Source organism: Mesoplodon mirus, assembly GCF_964341445.2.
Source record: "Mesoplodon mirus genome assembly, chromosome: 2".
Lineage (NCBI taxonomy): Eukaryota > Metazoa > Chordata > Mammalia > Artiodactyla > Ziphiidae > Mesoplodon > Mesoplodon mirus.
The window spans coordinates 188,711,752-188,736,082 of NC_138977.1; the positions used below are offsets into that span (position 1 = coordinate 188,711,752).

The following is a 24,331-nucleotide window of genomic DNA, read 5'->3' on the forward strand; positions in this document are numbered from 1 at the left end:
TTATTCTGGTATGTGGTAAAAGAGTGGTGTGGCTATAAAACATCCTCCAAGGGCCTAGAAATAAAAGGAAATAGATTTCCCAGTGAGAGAAAAGATTTAAAACAGGGGAAAATAATTCAGAACTGTGATCTGCAGCTGCATTTTAAGGGTCATAAAATGGGTTCTTATGCTCCATTCATCACTAACCGTTCAATAACCTGCCTTTCCTCACTAACTCCACAGAAGATCAACTGGTTTCCTCTTTGGTTAGTAATCTGTTGTCAAAAAGAGTGAAAGTGTTAGAAACAAAGGAGACAATGAGCACTCTCCAGCAAAGAGAGCCTTGGAAAACAGATTTTAAGTATTATAATCAGATCATTTTTAGTGTGGACATGAGACTATCTTGGCCTGATGTAAGTACATAATTATTTGAGTCTACTGTCTTCTTATTATGAGGTAGCTCTCCTTGTCCACAAACGTGGATCGGTTGGTCATAAAAATGTGAGTACTACCCAGGTTCTTGTTAAAAGTTCTCAGTTATAAACTAGCCTTCTGACTTTATATCTATTATGCTTGCTTATTGTAAAAAGGATCAGGGTGATTCTGACATGTATGGTTCATGAAATACACTTATGGGAGCACTGCCATAAAACAGCAGCTGCATCTTTGACAACTGAAAATTAAGTGTAATCAGATTATGAGCACACCTTGTGTTAAGAGAGAAATTACTGGCATAAGTGAGTATGATTCTTTTCTTCAGTTCATGCAGTGTATTTTTTGCTGCACAAAACACAATTTTGTAGGCCATCAATGAAATTTTCCAGGTTGACTCTAAATGATACCTCACTCTGTTGTCTTAAGGTCTCATTCACACATTGCTAGTTTTCTTGAAAAACCAATTGCCCTATATTAGAGATATAGATTTTTATATATAATATTAATATTTTAAAGATGTAGCTTTTACTATTTGTAGTTAGCTATCCTGTCTGTACTCCAAAGATGCTATTCCTAGACTTTTACAATTCTCTTAAATCAATGGTTCTTAGTCCTGAGTATTAGATTTCTACCTGAGAAACTTTTAAAAATAGTGATGCCTGGACTACACCCTGAATATTTTTATTTAAATGATATGTTAACACATAGTTGAGTCACTTGGAGAGATTTTATTTAATAAAACAAAGCAGCTCTAATATGTAGCTAATTTTGAGAAAAACTGCCTTAAACCTTAACAATAATTTTGTACCCTCTGAAAAATGGAATCTTAATTTATTAAGATGGAGTCCCTGATGGAGCGGCATCCTTTGATTGTCACCCGCACCTCTTCGCATATTTCTTGTTTTTCAGTTCTTACTTTCTTTTTTCGTGTTTCTTACTCCTTTTGACTGCTTTAAAGTCCACCCCTTCCCCTCACCTTCACCTGTGCTCACTAGTTATTCCATTCTTTCAATTTTAGTTTACTACAATAATCTCTTCCTCTCTATTGATTCTTACCCTTTGGCCTATAAGCATTTTTTTTTTTTTTTTTTTTTTTAATTTAATTTTATTTTATTTTTTTGCTTTATAACAAATTTAATCAGTTATACATATACATATGTTTCCATATCCCCTCCCTTTTGCGTCTCCCTCCCACCCTCCCTATCCCACCCCTCCAGGCGGTCACAAAGTACCAAGCTGATCTCCCTGTGCTATGCGGCTGCTTCCCACTAGCTATTTACCTCACGTTTGGTAGTGTATATATGTCCATGCCGCTCTTTCACTTTGTCACAGCTTACCCTTCCCCCTCCCCATATCCTCAAGTCCATTCTCTAGTAGGTCTGTGTCTTTATTCCTGTCTTACCCCTATGTTCTTCATGACATTTTTTTTTCTTAAATTCCATATATATGTGTTAGCATACAGTATTTGTCTTTCTCTTTCTGACTTACTTCACTCTGTATGACAGACTCTAGGTCTATCCACCTCATTACAAATAGCTCAATTTCATTTCTTTTTATGGCTGAGTAATATTCCATTGTATATATGTGCCACATCTTCTTTATCCATTCATCCGATGATGGACACTTAGGTTGTTTCCATCTCCGGGCTATTGTAAATAGGGCTGCTATGAACATTTTGGTACATGTCTCTTTTTGAATTATGGTTTTCTCAGGGTATATGCCCAGTAGTGGGATTGCTGGGTCATATGGTAGTTCTATTTGTAGTTTTTTAAGGAACCTCCATACCGTTCTCCATAGCGGCTGTACCAATTCACATTCCCACCAGCAGTGCAAGAGTGTTCCCTTTTTTCCACACCCTCTCCAGCATTTATTGTTTCTAGATTTTTTGATGATGGCCATTCTGACTGGTGTGAGATGATATCTCATTGTAGTTTTGATTTGCATTTCTCTAATGAGTAAAGATGTTGAGCATCCTTTCATGTGTTTGTTGGCAGTCTGTATATCTTCTGTGGAGAAATGTCTATTTAGGTCTTCTGCCCATTTTTGGATTGGGTTGTTTGTTTTTTTGTTATTGAGCTGCATGAGCTGCTTATAAATTTTGGAGATTAATCCTTTGTCAGTTGCTTCATTTGCAAATATTTTCTCCCATTCTGAGGGTTGTCTTTTGGTCTTGTTTATGGTTTCCTTTGCTGTGCAAAAGCTTTTAAGTTTCATTAGGTCCCATGTGTTTATTTTTGTCTTTATTTCCATTTCTCTAGGAGGTGGGTCAAAAAGGATCTTGCTGTGATTTATGTCATAGAGTGTTCTGCCTATGTTTTCCTCTAAGAGTTTGATAGTGTCTGGCCTTACATTTAGGTCTTTAATCCATTTTGAGCTTATTTTTGTGTATGGTGTTAGGGAATGATCTAATCTCATACTTTTACATGTCCCTATCCAGTTTTCCCAGCACCACTTATTGAAGAGACTGTCCTTTCTCCACTGTACATTCCTGCCTCCTTTATCAAAGATAAGGTGACCATATGTCCGTGGGTTTAACTCTGGGCTTTCTATCCTGTTCCATTGATCTATCTTTCTGTTTTTGTGCCAGTACCATACTGTCTTGATTACTGTAGCTTTGTAGTATAGTCTGAAGTCAGGGAGCCTGATTCCTCCAGCTCCATTTTTCGTTCTCAAGATTGCTTTGGCTATTCGGGGTCTTTTGTGTTTCCATACAAATTGTGAAATTTTTTGTTCTAGTTCTGTGAAAAATGCCAGTGGTAGTTTGATAGGGATTGCATTGAACCTGTAGATTGCTTTGGGTAGTAGAGTCATTTTCACAATGTTGATTCTTCCAATCCAAGAACATGGTACATCTCTCCATCTATTTGTATCATCTTTAATTTCTTTCATCAGTGTCTTATAATTTTCTGCATACAGGTCTTTTGTCTCCTTAGGTAGGTTTATTCCTAGATATTTTATTCTTTTTGTTGCAATGGTAAATGGGAGTGTTTCCTTGATTTCTCTTTCAGATTTTTCATCATCAGTATATAGGAATGCCAGAGATTTCTGTGCATTAATTTTGTATCCTGCAACTTTACCAAATTCATTGATTAACTCTAGTAGTTTTCTGGTAGCATCTTTAGGATTCTCTATGTATAGTATCATGTCATCTGCAAACAGTGACAGCTTTACTTCTTCTTTTCCAATTTGGATTCCTTTTATTTCCTTTTCTTCTCTGATTGCTGTGGCTAAAACTTCCAAAACTAGGTTGAATAAGAGTGGTGAAAGTGGGCAACCTTGTCTAGTTCCTGATCTTAGTGGAAATGGTTTCAGTTTTTCACCATTGAGGACGATGCTGGCTGTGGGTTTGTCATATATGGCCTTTATTATGTTGAGGAAAGTTCCCTCTATGCCTACTTTCTGCAGGGTTTTTATCATAAATGGGTGTTGAATTTTGTCGAAAGCTTTCTCTGCATCTATTGAGATGATCATATGGTTTTTCTCCTTCAGTTTGTTAATATGGTGTATCACGTTGATTGATTTGCGTACATTGAAGAATCCTTGCATTCCTGGAATAAACCCCACTTGATCATGGTGTATGATCCTTTTAATGTGCTGTTGGATTCTGTTTGCTAGTATTTTGTTGAGGATTTTTGCATCTATGTTCATCAGTGATATTGGCCTGTAGTTTTCTTTCTTTGTGACATCCTTGCCTGGTTTTGGTATCAAGGTGATGGTGGCCTCGTAGAATGAGTTTGGGAGTGTTCCTCCCTCTGCTATATTTTGGAAGAGTTTCAGAAGGACAGGTGTTAGCTCTTCTCTAAATGCTTGATAGAATTCGCCTGTGAAGCCATCTGGTCCTGGGCTTTTGTTTGTTGGAAGATTTTTTATCACAGTTTCAATTTCAGTGCTTGTGATTGGTCTGTTCATATTTTCTATTTCTTCCTGATTCAGTCTTGGCAGGTTGTGCATTTCTAAGAATTTGTCCATTTCTTCCAGGTTGTCCATTTTATTGGCATAGAGTTGCTTATAGTAATCTCTCATGATCTTTTTTATTTCTGTAGTGTCAGTTGTTACTTCTCCTTTTTCATTTCTAATTCTATTGATTTGAGTCTTCTCCCTTTTTTTCTTGATGAGTCTGGCTAATGGTTTATCAATTTTGTTTATCTTCTCAAAGAACCAGCTTTTAGTTTTATTGATCTTTGCTATCGTTTCCTTCATTTCTTTTTCATTTATTTCTGATCTGATTTTTATGATTTCTTTCCTTCTGCTAACTTTGGGATGTTTTTGTTCTTCTTTCTCTAATTGCTTTAGGTGCAAGGTTAGGTTGTTTATTCGAGATGTTTGCTGTTTCTTAAGGTGGGATTGTATTGCTATAAACTTCCCTCTTAGAACTGCTTTTGCTGCATCCCATAGGTTTTGGGTCGTCGTGTCTCCATTGTCATTTGTTTCTAGGTATTTTTTAATTTCCTCTTTGATTTCTTCAGTGATCACTTCGTTATTAAGTAGTGTATTGTTTAGCCTCCATGTGTTTGTATTTTTTACAGCTCTTTTCCTGTAATTGATATCTAGTCTCATAGCATTGTGGTCGGAAAAGATACTTGATACAATTTCAATTTTCTTAAATTTACCAAGGCTTGATTTGTGACCCAAGATATGATCTATCCTGGAGAATGTTCCATGAGCACTTGAGAAAAATGTGTATTCTGTTGTTTTTGGATGGAATGTCCTATAAATATCAATTAAGTCCATCTTGTTTAATGTATCATTTAAAGCTTGTGTTTCCTTATTTATTTTCATTTTGGATGATCTGTCCATTGGTGAAAGTGGGGTGTTAAAGTCCCCTACTATGAGTGTGTTACTGTCGATTTCTCCTTTTATGGCTGTTAGTATTTGCCTTATGTATTGAGGTGCTCCTATGTTGGGTGCATAAATATTTACAATTGTTATATCTTCTTCTTGGATCGATCCCTTGATCATTATGTAGTGTCCTTCTTTGTCTCTTCTAGTAGTCCTTATTTTAAAGTCTATTTTGTCTGATATGAGAATTGCTACTCCAGCTTTCTTTTGGTTTCCATTTGCATGGAATATCTTTTTCCATCCCCTTACTTTCAGTCTGTATGTGTCTCTAGGTCTGAAGTGGGTCTCTTGTAGACAGCATATAGATGGGTCTTGTTTTTGTATCCATTCAGCCACTCTGTGTCTTTTGGTGGGAGCATTTAGTCCATTTACATTTAAGGTAATTATCGATATGTATGTTCCTATTCCCATTTTCTTAATTGTTTTGGGTTCATTATTGTAGGTCTTTTACTTCTGTTGTGTTTCTTGCCTAGAGAAGTTCCTTTAGCATTTGTTGTAAAGCTGGTTTGGTGGTGCTGAACTCTCTCAGCTTTTGCTTGTCTGTAAACGTTTTAATTTCTCCATCAAATCTGAATGAGATCCTTGCTGGGTAGAGTAATCTTGGTTGCAGGTTTTTCTCCTTCATCACTTTAAGTATGTCCTGCCACTCCCTTCTGGCTTGTAGAGTTTCTGCTGAGAGATCAGCTGTTATCCTGATGGGGATTCCCTTGTGTGTTATTTGTTGTTTTTGCCTTGCTGCTTTTAATATGATTTCTTTGTGTTTAATTTTTGACAGTTTGATTAATATGTGTCTTGGTGTATTTCTCCTTGGATTTATTCTGTATGGGACTCTCTGTGCCTCCTGGACTTGATTAACTATTTCCTTTCCCATATTAGGGAAGTTTTCAACTATAATCTCTTCAAATATTTTCTCAGTCCCTTTCTTTTTCTCTTCTTCTTCTGGAACCCCTATAATTCGAATGTTGGTGCGTTTAATGTTGTCCCAGAGGTCTCTGAGACTGTCCTCTGTTCTTTTCATTCTTTTTTCTTTATTTTGCTCTGCAGCAGTTATTTCCACTATTTTATCTTCCACCTCACTTATCCGTTCTTCTGCCTCAGTTATTCTGCTATTGATCCCATCTAGAGTATTTTTTATTTCATGTATTGTGTTTTTAATCGATGCTTGATTCATCTTTAGTTCTTCTAGGTCCTTGTTAACTGTTTCTTGCATTTTGTCTATTCTATTTCCAAGATTTTGGATCTGGGAAATAGAATCTTGGATCATCTTTACCATCATTATTCTGAATTCTTTTTCAGGTAGAGTGCCTATTACCTCTTCATTTGTTAGGTCTGGTGGGTTTTTATCTTGCTCCTTCTCCTGCTGTGTGTTTTTCTGTCTTCTCATTTTGCTTATGTTACTGTGTTTGGGGTCTCCTTTTTGCAGGCTGCAGTTTCGTAGTTCCTGTTGTTTTTGGTGTCTGTCCCCAGTGGCTAAGGTTGGTTTAGTGGGTTGTGTAGGCTTCCTGGTGGAGGGGACTAGTGCCTGTGTTCTGGTGGATGAGGCTGGATCTTGTCTTTCTGGTGGGCAGGTCCACGTCTGGTGGTGTGTTTTGGGGTGTCTGTGGACTTTTTATGATTTTAGGCCACCTCTCTGCTAATGGGTGGCGTTGTGTTCCTGTCTTGCTAGTTGTTTGGCTTAGGGTGTCCAGCACTGTAGCCTGCTGGTCGTTGAGTGAAGCTGGGTGCTGGTGTTGAGATGGAGATCTCTGGAAGATTTTCGCCGTTTGATATTATGTGGAGCTGGGAGGTCTCTTGTGGACCAGTGTCCTGAAGTTGGCTCTCCCACCTCAGAGGCACAGCACTGACTCCGGGCTCCTCAATTTGGGATGATGTGTTGTCTATTCATGTATTCCACAGATGCAGGGTACATCAAGTTGATTGTGGAGCTTTAATCCGCTGCTTCTGAGGCTGCTGGGAGAGGTTTCCCTTTCTCTTCTTTGTTCTCACAGCTCCTAGGTCTCAGCTTTGGATTTGGCCCCGCCTCTGCGTGTAGGTCGACGGAGGGCGTCTGTTCTTCGCTCAGATAGGACAGGGTTAAAGGAGCAGCCTCTTCGGGGACTCTGGCTCACTCAGGCCAGGAGGGAGGGAGGGGCACGGAGTGTGGGGCGAGCCTGCAGCGGCAGAGGTCGGCGTGACGTTGCACCAGCCCGAGGCGCGCCGTGCGTTCTCCCAGGGAAGCCGCCCCTGGATCCCAGGACCCCGGCAGTGGCGGGCTGCACAGGCTCCCGGAAGGGCGGTGTGGGCAGTGACCTGCGCTCGCACACAGGCTTCTTGGCGGCGGCAGCAGCAGCCCCAGCGTCCCACGCCTGTCACTGGGCTCCGCGCTTTCAGTCGCGACTCGCGCCCGTCCGTGGAGCCCCTTTAAGCAGCGCTCTTAATCCCCTCTCCTCGCGCACCAGGAAACCAAGAGGGAAGAAAAAGTCTCTTGCCTCTTCGGCAGCTCCAGAGTTTTCCCGGACTCCCTCCCGGCTAGCTGTGGCACATTAGCCCCCTTCAGGCTGAGTTCTCGCCACCAGCCCCAGTCCTCTCCCTGCGCTCTGACCGAAGCTCGAGCCTCAGCTTCCAGCACTGCGTGCCCCGGCGGGCGAGCAGACAAGCCTCTCGGGCTGGTGAGTGCCGCTCGGCACCGATCCTCTGTGCGGGAATCTCTCCACTTTGCCCTACCCAGGTATGTGGGGAGTTTCTTGCCTTTTGGGAGGTCTGGGGTCTTCTGCCAGCGTTCAGTAGGTGTTCTGTAGGAGTTGTTCCACGTGTAGCTGTATTTCTGGTGTATCCGTGGGGAGGAAGGTGATCTCCGCGTCTTACTCTTCCGCCATCTTACCCGGAAGTCTCTATAAGCATTTTTAAATCCTCCCATGCCGTGGTCTAAACACTCTTTCCAGATAAGATTTCATGCTACTATCTAACTCTGATATTCCAACTCTGATGTATTTAAGCATTTGGATTGATAAATCTAGATAATTTATTATTTTATTATGTATTTATGCATAATTAATACATAGTTATATATCTGGCCTTCGCTCACATCATACTACTAAAATCATATAAAATCATAATTCTAATGAGTCAAATACATAAGTAAATATTTCTCAGTACTTAATCTATGTAAAACTCTCAAATTTACCCTTTTATGGAAAACCTCCCTGGTTCTCATCATAGCTGTTTGGTGACTGAGGGACTTTCTTGCTGGCTTCTTGTTCAATTCTCAATCTTTCAATATTAACATTTTCCAAAAATCAATATATAAATTTCCTCTCTTTCATCTATTCCCAAGTTTTCAATCATCACTTTTATGTATACTCATGTCACCCAAAGTTAAATGTCCTGTGATGACCTGAGCATCAAGCTGTTGGACATGGCAAGGTATCTGTTGGATATGGAAAGGTGGATATTTGACAGGCAGCTAAAACTGACATACTCTAAGATAAATTGACTAATACATTATCTTTCTTCTGATACAGAAACACAGACAGACAGACACAGACACACACACACAAACACACACACAGACTCAAACATATATAACCTGTCTTCTTTGGAGGCAGTTATATTTTGAAGAGCCCAATTAATCCTGGATTACCCTGGCTTCAGGCCAGCAGCTATAGTCATGTTTCTTTTCTCCCTCCTTCACCTGCATACATCCCAATTATTGTCTGATTGTCCGGTTTCTGAAGATGCTGTTTCAAAATGTACCTGTCTGTCATCATTTCCTTTTCCATGCCCATGCACTGCCATAAATTACGCTGCTACAGTTGACTCTGACTGACAACCGTATTTTTGCAGGTTCCCCACCTCACTGCTACAAATGATTATTCTGAAACACAGACACAAGTCAAAATAGGTCCTTATCCTACTGAAGGAAGAGTCTAATCTCCACACCATGTAGTCAAGAACAGCTATGTAATACTTCAAGTATTTTTGTTTCATCTCATGCTACATCTCTCCATGTAACCAACTTTGAGATTATATAGAGGGTTTGTTGCATTTAATTTCAGCATAGAATATCCTTCCTGTTCTGTGGCTATCGATATCTCTCTCAGATTTTAAAATTTAATCCAAATTATACATTTTTTCATTCTTTTACACACATTTCAAATGTTATTTTTTAAATAAAGTCTTTATTTTCATAGCAAGTCAGAATTCATTGTTCTTTCCATCATACTCCCACATATCTAGGTGGCAGTTCTATCTCCCGTACATTTTACTGTGCCTTGCATTAAAGTTAGCTTTTACATCTCTGTCTAACCTACTGAACCATAAATTCCTTTTAGTGGTCTCTAACCACCAGTGGTCAGCACAATGACTTCCACACAGTAGGGATTCACCAAATACCCATTGAATTTATTCCCTCAATTAATTTGCTCTCAATTAGTTTAGAAAGAGTCTCATTCTAGAAATGCATTCTATTTGGCTTAAGAATTATCTCTGACACACACAAAGTGTTATCTCCCATAGCCCTTTCTCAAAACAGTCTCTAACTTTTTAGCCTCAGCCAGGCTATCCCTTTACTTCTCTTAATATGGAAAAATACATTACATTGAAAACATTCCTGATTACTAATGCTGTGTCACAAGTCATTGAATATTAGAGCTAGAAATTACTATGAAAATATTCCTTGTTCACAGACTGATTTTATAAAGAATTTGAGCTAGTACATTGATATAAAATTGGTCCAAATTCACAAAGTTTGTAAGTGGCAAAGTTGATGTTAAATCCAATTTAAAGATAATAGTATCTGTTACCAACATTTTAAATCAAGTATACTCCAATAAAATTTTTTTTAAAATACAAAAACCATTTTTTAAATAAGGATAATAGTATCTGGAATCAGACTAACCAGTTGTGTCCCTTTCTGTCACTTTGTACCCTATGTAACCTTGCACAAATAGCTTATCCTTCTGTACTTCAGTGTTCTACTCTTTAAAATGTTGCTACTAATAGTACCAGCTGTATTAAATTGGTTATATGAACTACTTCCATATGTGCATTGTAAATGATAAATCTTGTATAAAATCATCCAGTTATCATTAATATCAGTTCATTCTCATGAATTATATAAAGCATTTATGATAATTAATATCCTTTACTGCCTTATCTGTGTATATCTCTATGTGCCCTGTATATTATTTAGTACCCTGTGGAGGATGTATAAACATTACATATAGAATTATATGTTAAAATTATTTTTATAATTTCCAATGTTATAAACAAAATTAGGATAAGTCTATGTAGTATTTTAATGACTTGGACAATTTATTGTATGTCAAATAATGATATTGTTCTCTGTGGTAAGTATATGTGTGTATGTACATGTGTGTTTGTGATATCATGATTAAAGTTTGAGGGGTATATTTATTTAAGGTCTTAGTGGGGTTTAGTATTTTAAGCAAATACCAGATAAAGATTTGATGAGCAAACCTTTCAAAATTGTAAATATACTCTTACATAATTTTATGTCATATTGAAACAATTTAACTTTACTAAAGTTCATATAGTTTCTTACCTAAACCTGTTTGCATTAGAATCAAAACTTATAACCAAAATAATGATTCTTAAAATATATAGTTTACTCACTCGTGTTGCAGACTTTAATTATATTTGAAGTTTTATTATATTAAATATATTTTGTTGAAATAGCTGACATTCATTAAATTCTGAATACAAGTCCCTTATCAGCTATATGATTTGCAAATATTTTCTATTTTTGTGTATCATGCTGTTAGTGTCACATCTAAGAAACTTTTGCCAACAAGAGTTCACGAAGATTTTCTCCTATATCACCTGTTATGAGTTTTATAGTTTTAGCTTTTACATTTTACATTTAGATGATCCATTTTTAATTAATATTGCATATGCTGTGAGATAAAGATCTCTGTTCATTTAAAAAAATCGTTTGCATATAAATATCTCAGCAGTTTTTATTCAAAAAACTATCTTTTCCCCATAAATTACCTTGGTATCTTTGTTGTAAGTCAGTTAGCTATAAATGTAAGAGGTTACTTCTGGACTTCTGTTAATCTGTATGTCTAACTAATGTCAAAACTACATCTTGATTGCTCTGAGTAGATAGTGTGTTTTCAAATTGATAGTGTAATTCCTTCTTCATTGTTTTTCTTTTCTAAAATGGTGGCTATCCTAGGTCCCTTGTATTTCCATATAATTTGGGGATTAACTTGACAGTTTCCACCAAAAAGCCTGATAGAATTTTGATAGGGGTTACACTGAATCTATAAATCAAATAAATTTAAAGAATTTCCATCTTAAAATATCGAGTCTTTATATCCATGAACATGGACTGTTTCTCCACATACTTTTAAATTTCTCTCAATAATGTTGTAGATTTTTTTTTATTTTTGAATGTGCTAGTTTTAATTCATATTTATTCCTGTAAGCATTTGACTGTCTCCAGTATTTCCCCCAGAATGTTTTCAAGAAACAGATGTCATTTGGCTGATGTCTGCTTAGTGACTCCAGGCTGCTTAATTTATTGGAGAGAGGTAGTAATTTATTTTAAAGATAACATGATTAGTGGGGAAATTTATACAGCTAAATATTATATATTTTATTTTTCATACATGTTTGAAGTGCAAATCTGTGGATATTCCATTTGTAGGACCAAGTCAACATGCCCATCCTAACACTGTATGCTACAAGAACTCTTCTGATGATGGAAGTTTGATTAAAATGCACTGGAAGATGAAAAAAAAAAATGAAGGGTTTTTATTTACGGGGCAGATTTTCCCACTAAATTAGAAACGGGCTTCATATACCTATAATCTCATAGACCACTGATCACAAAATCATTGAGTTGTTATTGAATTAAATCCCCACCATAGTTTAGTTTCAGGTTTTTTCACAAGATGTTACCGTTTTCAGGGTATTCTGAGTCAGTGTCTCAGCTCTTTTCTAATCTTGGACCACCAATAACTCCTTTAAAATATTTTTGTTTGCATGTATAGGGACTCAATTAAGTGGATTCTTGACGCACTCTTTTATTACTTAGTGTTGAAAGTCTGAAAATTTGTATAAAGCTATTTGAGTAACAAACATAGAATTCATTTTTTGGCTTATTTGTTAAACTTCCTACTTGCTAATGATTTCTGTGGCACTAGTTGTATTCCCTGAATATATTATCTTATCTGTGGTTGGCTGACTCTGCAGTTTTGGGGTTGTTTCTATCACCTGTGCTTTGCAGTACTGTTTGGTATTTACAGCACCTCCCAGACAGGTGCCTTTTTCAATTTAATTATCATCCAGCTTTCTCTTTTCCAATATCATTTATGAAAATGTTAAATAAGACCAACCATAATACCTATATCCCTTAAGCACGTTTCTCAACACTTCTTCTTAACTTGATGCATTGCCATTTATCACTAAATTCCTTTAGCCAATTTCAGTCCCAGGAAGAATGTTAATATTGAATCCAGTTTGAACTAAATTTTAATTAGGATTTCCTGAGACATTGTGTTAAGTGATTTACTATAATCAAAATTGATTTCTCCTCTGCTACCCCTGTCCTCTAATTTTCTAATTTTATCCACACACAAAAGAGAATGAGTTTGTCTGGCTTGAATAGTTCTCCATAAATATATATCATTCATTCTGACTGTTTCTGCAAATTGTTTCCTTCTCCTTTGCCTTTAGGACTATGTCTGTCATCCTCACGTAAGTCCCAAAATCATTTCATGAAATGCCTTTCCTTCTGGCAGCCACATCTGTTCACCCCCAAATACCCAGTCTCAGACTTAGCTGAATTTATGTCTCTCTTGCAAATTTCATTTTTTTCTCTGAATTATTTTTGTTGCTGCTATTTCTATGCACATTATCATTCTAAATGCAGTGTATAATAAAAATAGAAATAGGCTATGCACAGTATAGCCCCTTAAGCACGATGAGGTGCATAAAGTACTTTGTTTACATTTCATTAGGATAGTTAACATGATCCTTTGAATGGGCCATTAATTAACACAGCATTTCTGAAATTGAATTTAAGTTTCAAGGTAAATGTGTACACTTGCATTTTATCTAAGAAAGTGCACCAAAATGTCCAGTAGCCGCCCAAAGAAGTCTGTGGATGACAAAGAACTGCTACTTTATAGAAGTGAAACTCATGGATAAGAAATGCATAATGTTAATAAATAAGAAAATTTTTTTCTTCAACTTTATTTATTACAACCCTGTGTGTTTTCTTTATTAACAGGAAATTTTTGCTTTCCTCTTATGTGTAAACTGAGGCCAGCTTTCTTTTCTTTATCTGTCAAAGGATGAAAACAGAAAATTCTGTGACTCTTTGTAAAATACATATTATAAGATTTCCCAGTAAAATCTCTTTTTTTTTTTGCCCCCTTAAGTACATTTATATTTATCAGGGTCCATGAGGCTTATTTAACATATTAAATCATAATGACCTTAATTTGGCTTTATGAAATTAATAATGGTTATTCTCTTTTCATATATAATGACCCCAAATAGTCTTTAACTATTGCATATCATTTGCTCCAAAATGATTATGAATATGTGCAAATTAGCCTTACAGATGCTCATGTGGTATTATGTCAGGGACTCTAAATTGAACGCCTTTTCTCAAAAAAAATATTTCTTGGGCTTGATATTCTAATTTTCTAATTAGATATTCTACAATTGGAGATGCATTTGTTTGCTTTTGAAAAGGTAATACTCTAAGACTTATCAATCCTTTATAAGTCACTGTGAACAAGATTATAAGAATTTTTGCTAAAGCCATGTGTAAGTAAAAAGAATTACAGGACAAGAGAATCTCTGGGAGATGGGAAGGAAAACATTAAGACTGGAAAAAATTAGAGCAAAAGGAAGGATGAGAATAATAAAAGCAATTCATTTTTTCCAGACCTCCGTCCTTATTAATATGTGTTTATGTGTCAAGAACAGGTGATAAGACAGAGAAAAAAATATTCCTATAGGGACAGGCTTTCCTTTTTTTTTTTTTTTCTTTAGGAAATTAAAATAGTCTTTAGGATTCAAAATCTTTTATCACTCTCACAAGAACAAAAAATTCTTTCCTGATGTGATTGCTTCAGCATTAGAACACAGTAGCCTCAATTCAAGAAAACAAGAGTGTACATGTCAAGAGAATTTTTTTTACTTACTTTGTGTGTGTGTGTTTGAAAGCAAGCTTCTTTTGTTGGGGGAAAAAAATGACACAATGGTGAAAAGTTGAGTCCCAAGAGGATTTATATTGTTATTTTTAATTCCAGCTCACTGCAGTCGACGCAGACGAAGGGTCAAACGGGGAGATCACATATGAAATACTGGTTGGGGCTCAGGGAGACTTCATCATCAATAAAACAACAGGGCTTATCACCATCGCTCCAGGGGTGGAATTGATAGTTGGGCGGACTTATGCGCTCACCATCCAAGCAGCGGATAATGCTCCTCCAGCAGAGAGAAGGTAATTTATATCAGAAGCAATGCGGTCTTTTCATCACTCCAGTTTAAACCCCAAAATTAAGTTTAAGACGCGCCGCAAGCATTCTTTTCTCTTATAAACATCTAAATTAGATCAGAAAATCAGAGAGACTGGATTCTCAGGAACTGCATATACTTCTTTGGTCAAATTGTAGGAAAAGTACAATAAAGTCAAGATTAAACCACAAAATATTTAACTGTGATTTCACAGATGTGAAGGATGCAAGTCTCTGTTGGGAGGGGGAGTGGGAACTGGGAAATATCAGAGGCATGTGTCCGCTTTATTAGTGAAAAGCAAGGCTGCTCATAGTGAGAGGTCACAGATAGCATGTAACACGTGATGTCTCAGGGTTTTGAGGCCATCTCTCAGTGTCACAGTAATTATTTTTAAAATTTTTATACACATATACAATTTATCTAGAAAATCTATCTATATATTTATGTATATGTAATATAATCTCATAGATATATATGAGAGAGAGACAGTAAGAGAGAAAAAAGTAAAAAGACTTCCAACTGTTACAACTACATCTATCTGCCCCCCCCAAGAGATATCCCTGAGATATCCCTTTTATTGATTTCTTGTTCGTTTCCAGATTTTCAGTATGCATTTTAAGAATATATGAAGTTAATATTAATACATTGCTGAACCTTGCTGGTTTATTTTTCACCCTCACAATGTATCTTAGGGCTCTTTCCAGATGAATACTGGATAATTCCCTTAAAACTTTTAATCACAGCTACATAATATTCCTTCATATATATGTAATACTGTTTAAGAAACCCACTGTTGATAGACTTTACGTGTCAGTCTCTCTTTAACAGACAATGAAGAAATAAGTAACATCGAACACGCATCATTTTGAATGTGTGCCAGTATATCAATACAGTAAATTCCCTGAAGTTAGACCAAAGGGTAAACACAATTGTAAGTTTTAGAGAGAACTGCCAAATTGTATTCTACGGGGATTATAACAATTAGCAATTCTAACTGCCAGGTCTGAGTATGGCTAATTCTAAACAGTCTCCCTAGTGTGTGTCATATCAAACTTCTGGATTTTTGCCAGCCTGATAAGTTAAAAAAATAGTATTTATTTTTTTATCCATTTGCTTATGAGTGAGTTTGAGTATATTTCCTATGTTTTCTACTTTTGTTACCTTTTCTGTGAATTTTGTGTTCACAATCTTTGCTCATTTTTCTATTGATTTGTTAAACCCAGGTTACAATTATTCTGTGTTTTCTACTACTGACTGTGTATTCATATTGTATGTTTAAATCTTTGTTGCATTTGGGATTTATCCTACTGTACAATAGGAGGTATTGATCCAGCAGTATTTTTTTTTTCAGGCAACTGTGCCATTTTTCACATAATATATCGGATGGTTCATCTTTTTACTCATTAATTTGAGATGTTACATTTATTATATTTTTGCTTATGTATTTGAATGTGATTCTAGACTTTCTCCACTATTCCATTAGTTCACCTATGTTTTTATGAGCTATTATCACACAATCTTAATTGTTAAGATTTTAAACTATGCTTTATAACACAGTGGTGTGAACTTAACTCATTGATTTTCTTCCTTAAAAATTTTCTGGTTACCCTTTCTGTTAATTTTTTTCTTTGACTTTATATAAGCTACTTAAGTATGTTTTTTTAACCATATTTTTATTAGCAACACATTAAATTTATAAATTAATTACTTAGGGTTAAATTATACATTGTTGGTGTTGAATCTTTCTAAGAACTTTCTGTCTAAGAACTTTCTGTCTCTTCATTTATCCATGTTTTCTTTTGTGTCCTTTAGTAGATTTTATTTTAAAAATATTTTCTTTATATATGTCCTAGACATATTTTTGTTGGATTGTTTCTCATCTTTTGGTGTTAGTGTAAATAGACTCCTTCTTCCTCATTCTTCTAAATGGTTGACACATATGTAAAAGCTGTTAATCTATATTAATTTTAACCCACTTTCATATTTAATTCTCTTATGTTTTTGTAGTTTTCCAGTTCATGTTCCTACGTTATCCAAGAACATATTTTATAAGTAGTGATAGTTTGATGCCTTTCTATTTTTTTTCTTCTGTTTAATTTCATTTGCTAGTACTTCCAATAAAATTGCTTGTCTTGACTTTGATTTGAGTGGGAATACCTCCCACATTTCCCTATTATATTGGTTTATGGTTAAAAAACATATTTTATTATGTTAAGAAAGCATTCTTCTCTTCTTATTTTATTGACTTTTAAAAAATAAGAATGGTCATTTATTCAAGTCAAATAAATATCCATCAGCTATGAAGACAATAATGAATTTCTTCTTGAGCCAATGCTAGGATGATTGATCTTAATACAGTTCCTATAATAAATCTATTTTTCATTCCTGATATAAATTCAAGTAGGCCTTGGTATTTTAATCTTGAAATAAACTTCTGGATTATATTTGTTAGTATTTTATTTAGTGAAATTAGTCCATGCTTTCCTTTTTGAGAAACTTCTGTGAAGGCTTTATGTAGTTGTTATGATACTTCATAAGTGAAATAAACAAAAACCACAAAGAAACACAAAAATGAATTAATAAGTTTGACGACTATGAATTAGTTGTAAACATCTCTAAAGCCAATAAATAAATTCAAATTTGGTTCTTTGAAATATAAATAAATAAAAACATAAATAAATTTATAAACTATCAGCTAAACTAATCAAAAAAAGTGGGAGAAGGTGCAACTTTACCTAATAAATTCTGAGAGGGAAAAAACAGAAACAGAAGAAATTGAAAGAATCATTAAAAGACCACTTTGCTTTAATAGATGTAAAAGCTTGAAAAGATGGATAAAATGGATAATTTTTCAAGAAAATATGATTTACCAAAATCAATCCCAAAGATTAAGAATTCTTAAGAGTTCAATAGTATTTTCCTCTATAGAGGATAATACTACTCCAAACTATAGCAGGGCCAGGCAGTTTGACAGAAGATCTGTAACAAACCCATTAACCATTAAAACCTCCTCCAGAGCAGAGAAAAGGACATTGTTTCCTCCGCAGCACACCCACATGAGAGACTTTTCTCTTCACACCCCTCTTATCATTAATCATAGAGATTTGACAGGACCTTGTAGTTCCTCATTGATATTTCTAGACTATTCTTTCTTCTTCTCCTTGATATTTTCTCTTTAATTTCATTACATAAGAATGTACATAAGAATGTACTATCCAGTACTCCCTGCTACTATCATCTGCAGGTCACAGGTCCCTCCCCCATTTTCTCCTCTTATCTCTAACCTCATCTCCCACTGTTATCTACAGACCTGCAGGTTACTGCAGAAGAGTTTAGTTCTAGTCTGCTTGGCATTCATTTCAACAGTATGTTTGTCAAAATGCTTGGTGACTTCAATGTCCAATATGTGGTATAAAGCATCTCCAAACTTGCAGTCACTTTGGCCAAAGATCCCTGGAGCCATCCTCAATGCTTATCCTTCATTCAAACTCCAAATATAATCTTGAGCAACAACTCTAAGCTCTACCCTAAAAACATACTCAGAAACCAACAAATCCCCCTACTTTCATTATTAACATAGCAGTCCAAGCCACTGTTCTCTCTAGTGTTGAAAACCTCTTCTAATTAGAAGTCCAGTTAGACTTCTGCCTGTGCCCCCTTCAGTCTCTTCTCAATACCATGTACCTAAGTACATCTTGTCTCTGTAACTTCCCCTGAGAAATCTGACGTCTTATTTAGCTTTAAGTCTGAAATTTTTGCTCCTATGGATTCCTGTATATACTTCCAAAATCGTAAAGTAGAACCTGTGAACACTGAAATGTAAATATAGCTTTTTTAGTGTGACGTTGGTGGGAGACAAGGGAAGAAAAGATAAGGTTTTTGTCTTAAGTCTACTAGTGAAAGAAATATAAATACCTAGAACCTTCATCTTGGAGACAACTTAGAAATATAGTTACAAATAGACACCCTGTAGCGTATGTTGACACATTGAAAAGAAAATTACCATACAGATTGTGCAGTCCTCTAAATGTCGAGGACATCACCTCAGTACCACTGAGTACTATTGTCATATCCAAAAAATATGACTTTTTATCTTTTTAAAAATTATACCATTTCTGAAGTTAAAGCTTCTTAGGTCTATCTTCATAACCTCTTTTTATTCATATTTTATTTTGTTCTTAAAAAAAGTGTTATGGATGAAGTTTTATTCATGATATAAATAATTAAAATTGATTGTAATATTATAGTCTGATCCAAAGACTTGAAATTTGTGATCTCCTGTGAGATAACATCCTTCATTGCAAACCAAGGATGTTTCATACTCCCCACAGAAACACACACACACACATCAGATAACTAAAATGTCTTCAATTTACCTCCCACTTTTGTTCTTGTAGGATGTGGGGAGAAAGGACAGGCAGATTTTGAATACAGTAGCCTTGCTTTTAGTTTATCTGCTGTTGCTAATTAACTTCATAACCCTGAATCTGTCACTTAATCTTTCTGATTTTCTAATCCTCTTTCGTAAAATGGGAGTTCAACTAGATGGTTTCTAGGGTCTTTTAAAATCATACAATTATCTGAGAAGTTATGTCACCTCTCTTGTTCTACTTTGACCTCATTACCAAATGTGAAATAAAAACTTTATGAATTTTATGTTTAGAAATAGAGAGTTATCTACATTATGCTGGCTATATTACAAAATAAAATTGGTATTATATAGATTCTCATTTTTATGCATTTAAGACTAGCTATAAAATGTGATACAAAGTGTTCACATAGAATTTATTATAATTTATTATTTACCTCATGACTGTCCTATTTTATTATGTGCTTGATCAATGCTGTTGAATTACTACTATTTATTACAGCATTAATGATATCATTTTATGGTTAATACTCTTGGCATTTCGTCTTAGGAAAGCTAACTCTGACACTATGCTGACATCAGGGATAAAAAGGGAGATAGCATTTTAGAAGGCAATAGCTATCAAGAAGGTTAGTGCTTATTTAAACCCATTGTAGGGAAGTGTCAGGATGTTAAAGATGAAAAATGCAAGACATTGAGTTATGATCTTCCCCAAATAACTCTAAGATCCAAGAGTGTGTGTTTGTGGGGGTGGGGGTCATGATTAGCAATTCTAGCATTTGAATTACTGTGGAAAGGAGCAAAGGAAGCAAAGGAGTAAGGGCAGATGAAGGAGATGGTCATTTTGGACCATAGTTGTTCACTGTCTTCTGCCTTGGGGATAGTCTCTTTTGTTTTGCATTTAAACTTTTTCTTCTCTGTGGCAAAGACACAAGCTTCATCTGAGTTAGAGGTCCTTATTGTAGTGCTGTGGATATAAACAGTTTAGCCCTCTAAAATGGGAAAATATTCAAAGGGGGAAAATAAGGAAATATACAAAGTACAATAAGTTTAGTACAAATTATAGTTTTAAGAGCAGAAAGAGACCCATATTCTGGTAAAGATTTTATAAAGTACTCCACATCAGTAAGCTGAAGTTCTAAATATCAAAAGCAGGAAGGCTCTAACTTTTTGAAAAGAAGTTTTGAATTTGGAATACATGTGTGTTCTAGGTCAAAAAGAAAATGTCAATCAGTGAGGGAATCTCTTGCCTCCAAGCTTATTAAGGAGAGTTTTAGGTCAGTTTTTAGAGGAATTCCCTGGCCTCCTAACTTAAAAAGCAGATGAGTCTACATGCTATACTCCCCATGAACTTCTGGGACAGTGGTCTTCTGAATCAAGCGTGTGTGAGAAAAAACTTGTATATCTATGGAAAATGTCGATTTGTGGTCCCACATCAAAAGATTCTGATCCAATATGTCCGAACCCTAACACTACCATGCTCCATTCTGGGGAGGCAAGAGGGGATACTGTGCCTGTAGGTTTTTAGCCAAGAAAAGTGAAAAGATGTGATTAAAATGTCTAAAATATTTTAAGGGATGTTAATAAGGTAAATATAAGCTTATTTAGTTCATTCCACAGAATAGAATAAGAAGCCTTATTTTGAACAGTTAACAATAATAACTGATAAATTTGTTTTTCTATGTGTGTATATACTTATATATACATACACATATGTGCACACACACATACACACCATACATATAATCTTATTTAGTCGTTATGCTAATCTTAATGTTATTATTATTCTTAATTATCAGATGGAAATAGTGAAACTGAAAGAAGTCAGTTGCCTATGATCACATGTGGTAGCATAAAAATTCTAACCCAGGAATGTGTGGTTATGAATCCAGTGCTCAATGTCACTCAGCTAGGGTTATTACCAATGTGATATAGGGTAAATGTTATAAGACTTATGCATAGAGAATGTGCTGGCAGCAAAAAGGAAGAGATTTATAAAATGTTTAAATCACTTGATAAGTAACAGACACTAAAAAAAGTCAGGATTATGAAGGGTAATATCAGCAATAGTGTATATCTTGGGATGGCTGTTGGAACCAGATCACCACCTGGGAGGATAATAGGCCCACCTCATATTGACAATTAATGTATTCCTACAATATGAGAGTGGGACTCTTTGCACACTAAATTTATAACTTGCTGATATTTTTCTTTTTCATCTAGCCGTTATAGTACCTATAAGTTAAACTTAATACCTCTAAGTTTATAAGCAGCATTTCATCATCCATTTTAATCTACTTTAAACATTTTATCCTTAAAGCACGAGTTGTAAAACAAAATTGAAAAGAAAAGCAATTATATTTTGGTTAATTTTATTGGCAAATTTTAATAATGAGATAAAATCAGAGCAAGAAAGAATGCAGATACTTTAACTGATTATGAAGTCTAAGAGATTTTAATTTAAAATGAGATTACTTTGGAACAATATTGTGATAAGTTTAAGTATGAATTTTTTTTTGTCACTGCAGCTTTTTAGAGGTGCTTAATATTCTATAGGTATCTATTCTACTGAGAATATGTTCAGAAACAATTTGGACTTAGGCATAATATAAGGTGATATAAGCTGATAAGCTAAAAAATCATTTTCAGTGCCTATGGTCTGTATTTCTCTTAAGGGCTTTTCAAAGTAAACTATTATAGAATAATAATCTCAGAAAAATGTTTTTGGTGACCATGTCTTTTAATTGATTCACTTAATGCAAAGGGCTTTGGGCTACTTTAAGAAAATTCTAGCCCCCAAATAGAAATTTTAAGAAATGTGCTTTGAATAAAAAGGCATGATTTTGTTAAAATAAGTTTAAAGCATACAACTCAGGCAGTGGTGGTATGTTCTTCAAGATAGAAGACTGACTTTGTAAATTCGCAGGTATCATTGATATATTTTTGCCAGTGTTTCTTCTGTACCAACCTTGAACATCTTCTTTAGCTTTTGCTGTGTAAAGAAATTTCAGAGTTTAGACATATCAAAAAAGGTGATTATGTCAATGCTCATGTTTTTGTCCTTATAATAATATAATATATTTTTATCCCTCAAAAACAATGCCCATCAATCTAAGGCTTCAATTAAATCTAGTTTCTAAATTTTTATATTAAACTCTTTAAAGAAGACTTAAAAACAGATTTGGTTTTGTTTGCAACTATTTTACACAATGATTACTTTATGATCCTGACTCTTGATATGCATTTCATTAAGCCATTGATGTCAGTAACAAAACAAATAAAACACAGCCCATATTTTGTTTTGTGTGTTATTTTAATCAATACTCTCTCTGCTGGTTTAATAGGAAGAGAGCCCCAAGACCAACTCTTATTACCAGATATTTATAGAATATTTTTTTTGTTATTAGAGAAGCATTACAAAATAAAGCCAGAAGTCAAGTTAATTTATTAGCTTTATTTGTACAGCTATTCCTTTTTAATTCACACTATTAATCTAAGTAGGAAAAATATGTACCTGAGGCATTTTTTTCCTTTTACTAAGATAATTTCATAAAAACATCATCTTTTGGTGGTAGCTTTATTATTCCATCCCTTCATTCTGAATTATTTTATTATTTCCTATAAAAATTCAGAATTTCCTCTCCTGTAAACCCAATAACAATATCAAATTCAGTCTGTCATTAAATGTGATGTAGATTTTTACCCCTCTTGTTTGCTTCTCTTTCTCTGCAGGCACTCCATCTGCACTGTGTACATTGAAGTGCTTCCTCCAAATAATCAAAGCCCTCCTCGCTTCCCACAGCTGATGTATAGCCTTGAAGTCAGTGAGGCCATGAGGATCGGCGCTGTTTTATTAAATCTACAGGTATGCTCCTTAGTACACGTATAAAATTCTAGCGACAAAAAAAAAAAAAAAAAAAAAATTCTAGCGACAACCTTGAAGGCTAATGGGTTTATATCTGTGCATGGCAGGGGAGAAAACCTCACATGTCTGCTTACACTCTAGTGAATGAAAATTCCATCTGGAAAGGAAAGCAGGGATAATATGGATGGAAGGTTTTCACAGCTAATCTATTCTATTGATTGCCACTGTTGAAGAACTAACGTTAGCTGGCAGGGATTAGCTGCAATCATTACAAGAGATAATGAAGGGATTGGAAACATGCACTTGAATTTTTGTACTTTGCATCCAGAGTCTGCAGCTGACTATTATTTTCTGTTTTGGATTCCTTTGCCCCAGCAGGATTTATTTTTGCTGCAGTGTTCTGTATAGAAAATGACTTTAGATTCACTGGCTGATGGTAGGCATTCTAATGCTGAGGCAGACAATTTTATTCTGTGCCCATGGGCAAATCTTGTAATTGCTGTGCCTCAGTTTATTTGTTTCAATGAAGGGGGTAGTTTTAGGTGATATTTCCATTTGCAGCTCCAGATTCATGGGCATATGAGTTACTTGCAGAATCATAGCTTGATTTTCTCAATTTATACATTTCTAACTAAAGCACCTTTGGCCAGAAAATGCTGTATTTTCAACTGAATCTACAGCTTCAAGTTGGGCTACATGTGGTGTTGATAATAACTGTCACTTACCATAAAAATCATAAGGACCATAACATGACATATTATTTTACCTATGGATGTTCAGAGGACAGAGGATTTATCACCTCCTGGTGTTATATGGAAATGGCAGGAGGTGCTGACATGAGAATTCAGGAAGCTGGCCTTGAAGGTTAGGAGAGATTTTAAATGTGATTATTTAGGAAAATCCCAGCATCGATCTTTACCATCAAATGAGGTGACACGAGGCATCTTGCTCAATGCCATTTGAATACAGACACCCTCTCACTCAAACCCTGATGATATAAAAGTGAAGATTCCATAGAATGTTTGTACTAGAAAGAATGTAAAAAATAATGAAACATATCAACCTCATTATCTAGATGTGGAAAGTGAACCTTACAGAAATTAAATGAGGCCTAACTCAGCTGATTGAGTTATCATTATTTCCAAAACAGGGTTCATTCCATTATATCCCACTCATTATCTGAGGCTGCCAAAAATTTGGTTGACATTACCAAATACTTCTTTTTGCCTCTGCTCTCGTATTTATTTTGTTGCTTTTTTCCAGGCAACTAGAGCGAATTTGCTTTTGTTGTTCATTTACTATTAAAAGATGGGAAACAAAATTATAGGAAAGTAGACATATTAGTAATAAGGAAATTTGGGGGA

At 35.2% G+C, this 24,331-nt stretch overlaps 1 protein-coding gene across 6 annotated transcripts in view; it reads left to right on the forward strand.

The window, feature by feature from the left end:
• Window positions 1–24,331, forward strand: part of PCDH15 (protocadherin related 15) — a gene marked incomplete at both ends in the record, with an annotated part of 722,972 nt that overhangs the window by 418,176 nt on the left and 280,465 nt on the right. For all 6 annotated transcript variants that reach the window (XM_082633167.1, XM_082633165.1, XM_082633166.1 and 3 more), the window contains 2 exons: window positions 14,526–14,719; window positions 22,835–22,967. In XM_082633167.1, coding sequence (XP_082489293.1) covers window positions 14,526–14,719; window positions 22,835–22,967 — 327 coding nt within the window. The remainder of the gene's footprint in view (window positions 1–14,525; window positions 14,720–22,834; window positions 22,968–24,331) is intronic.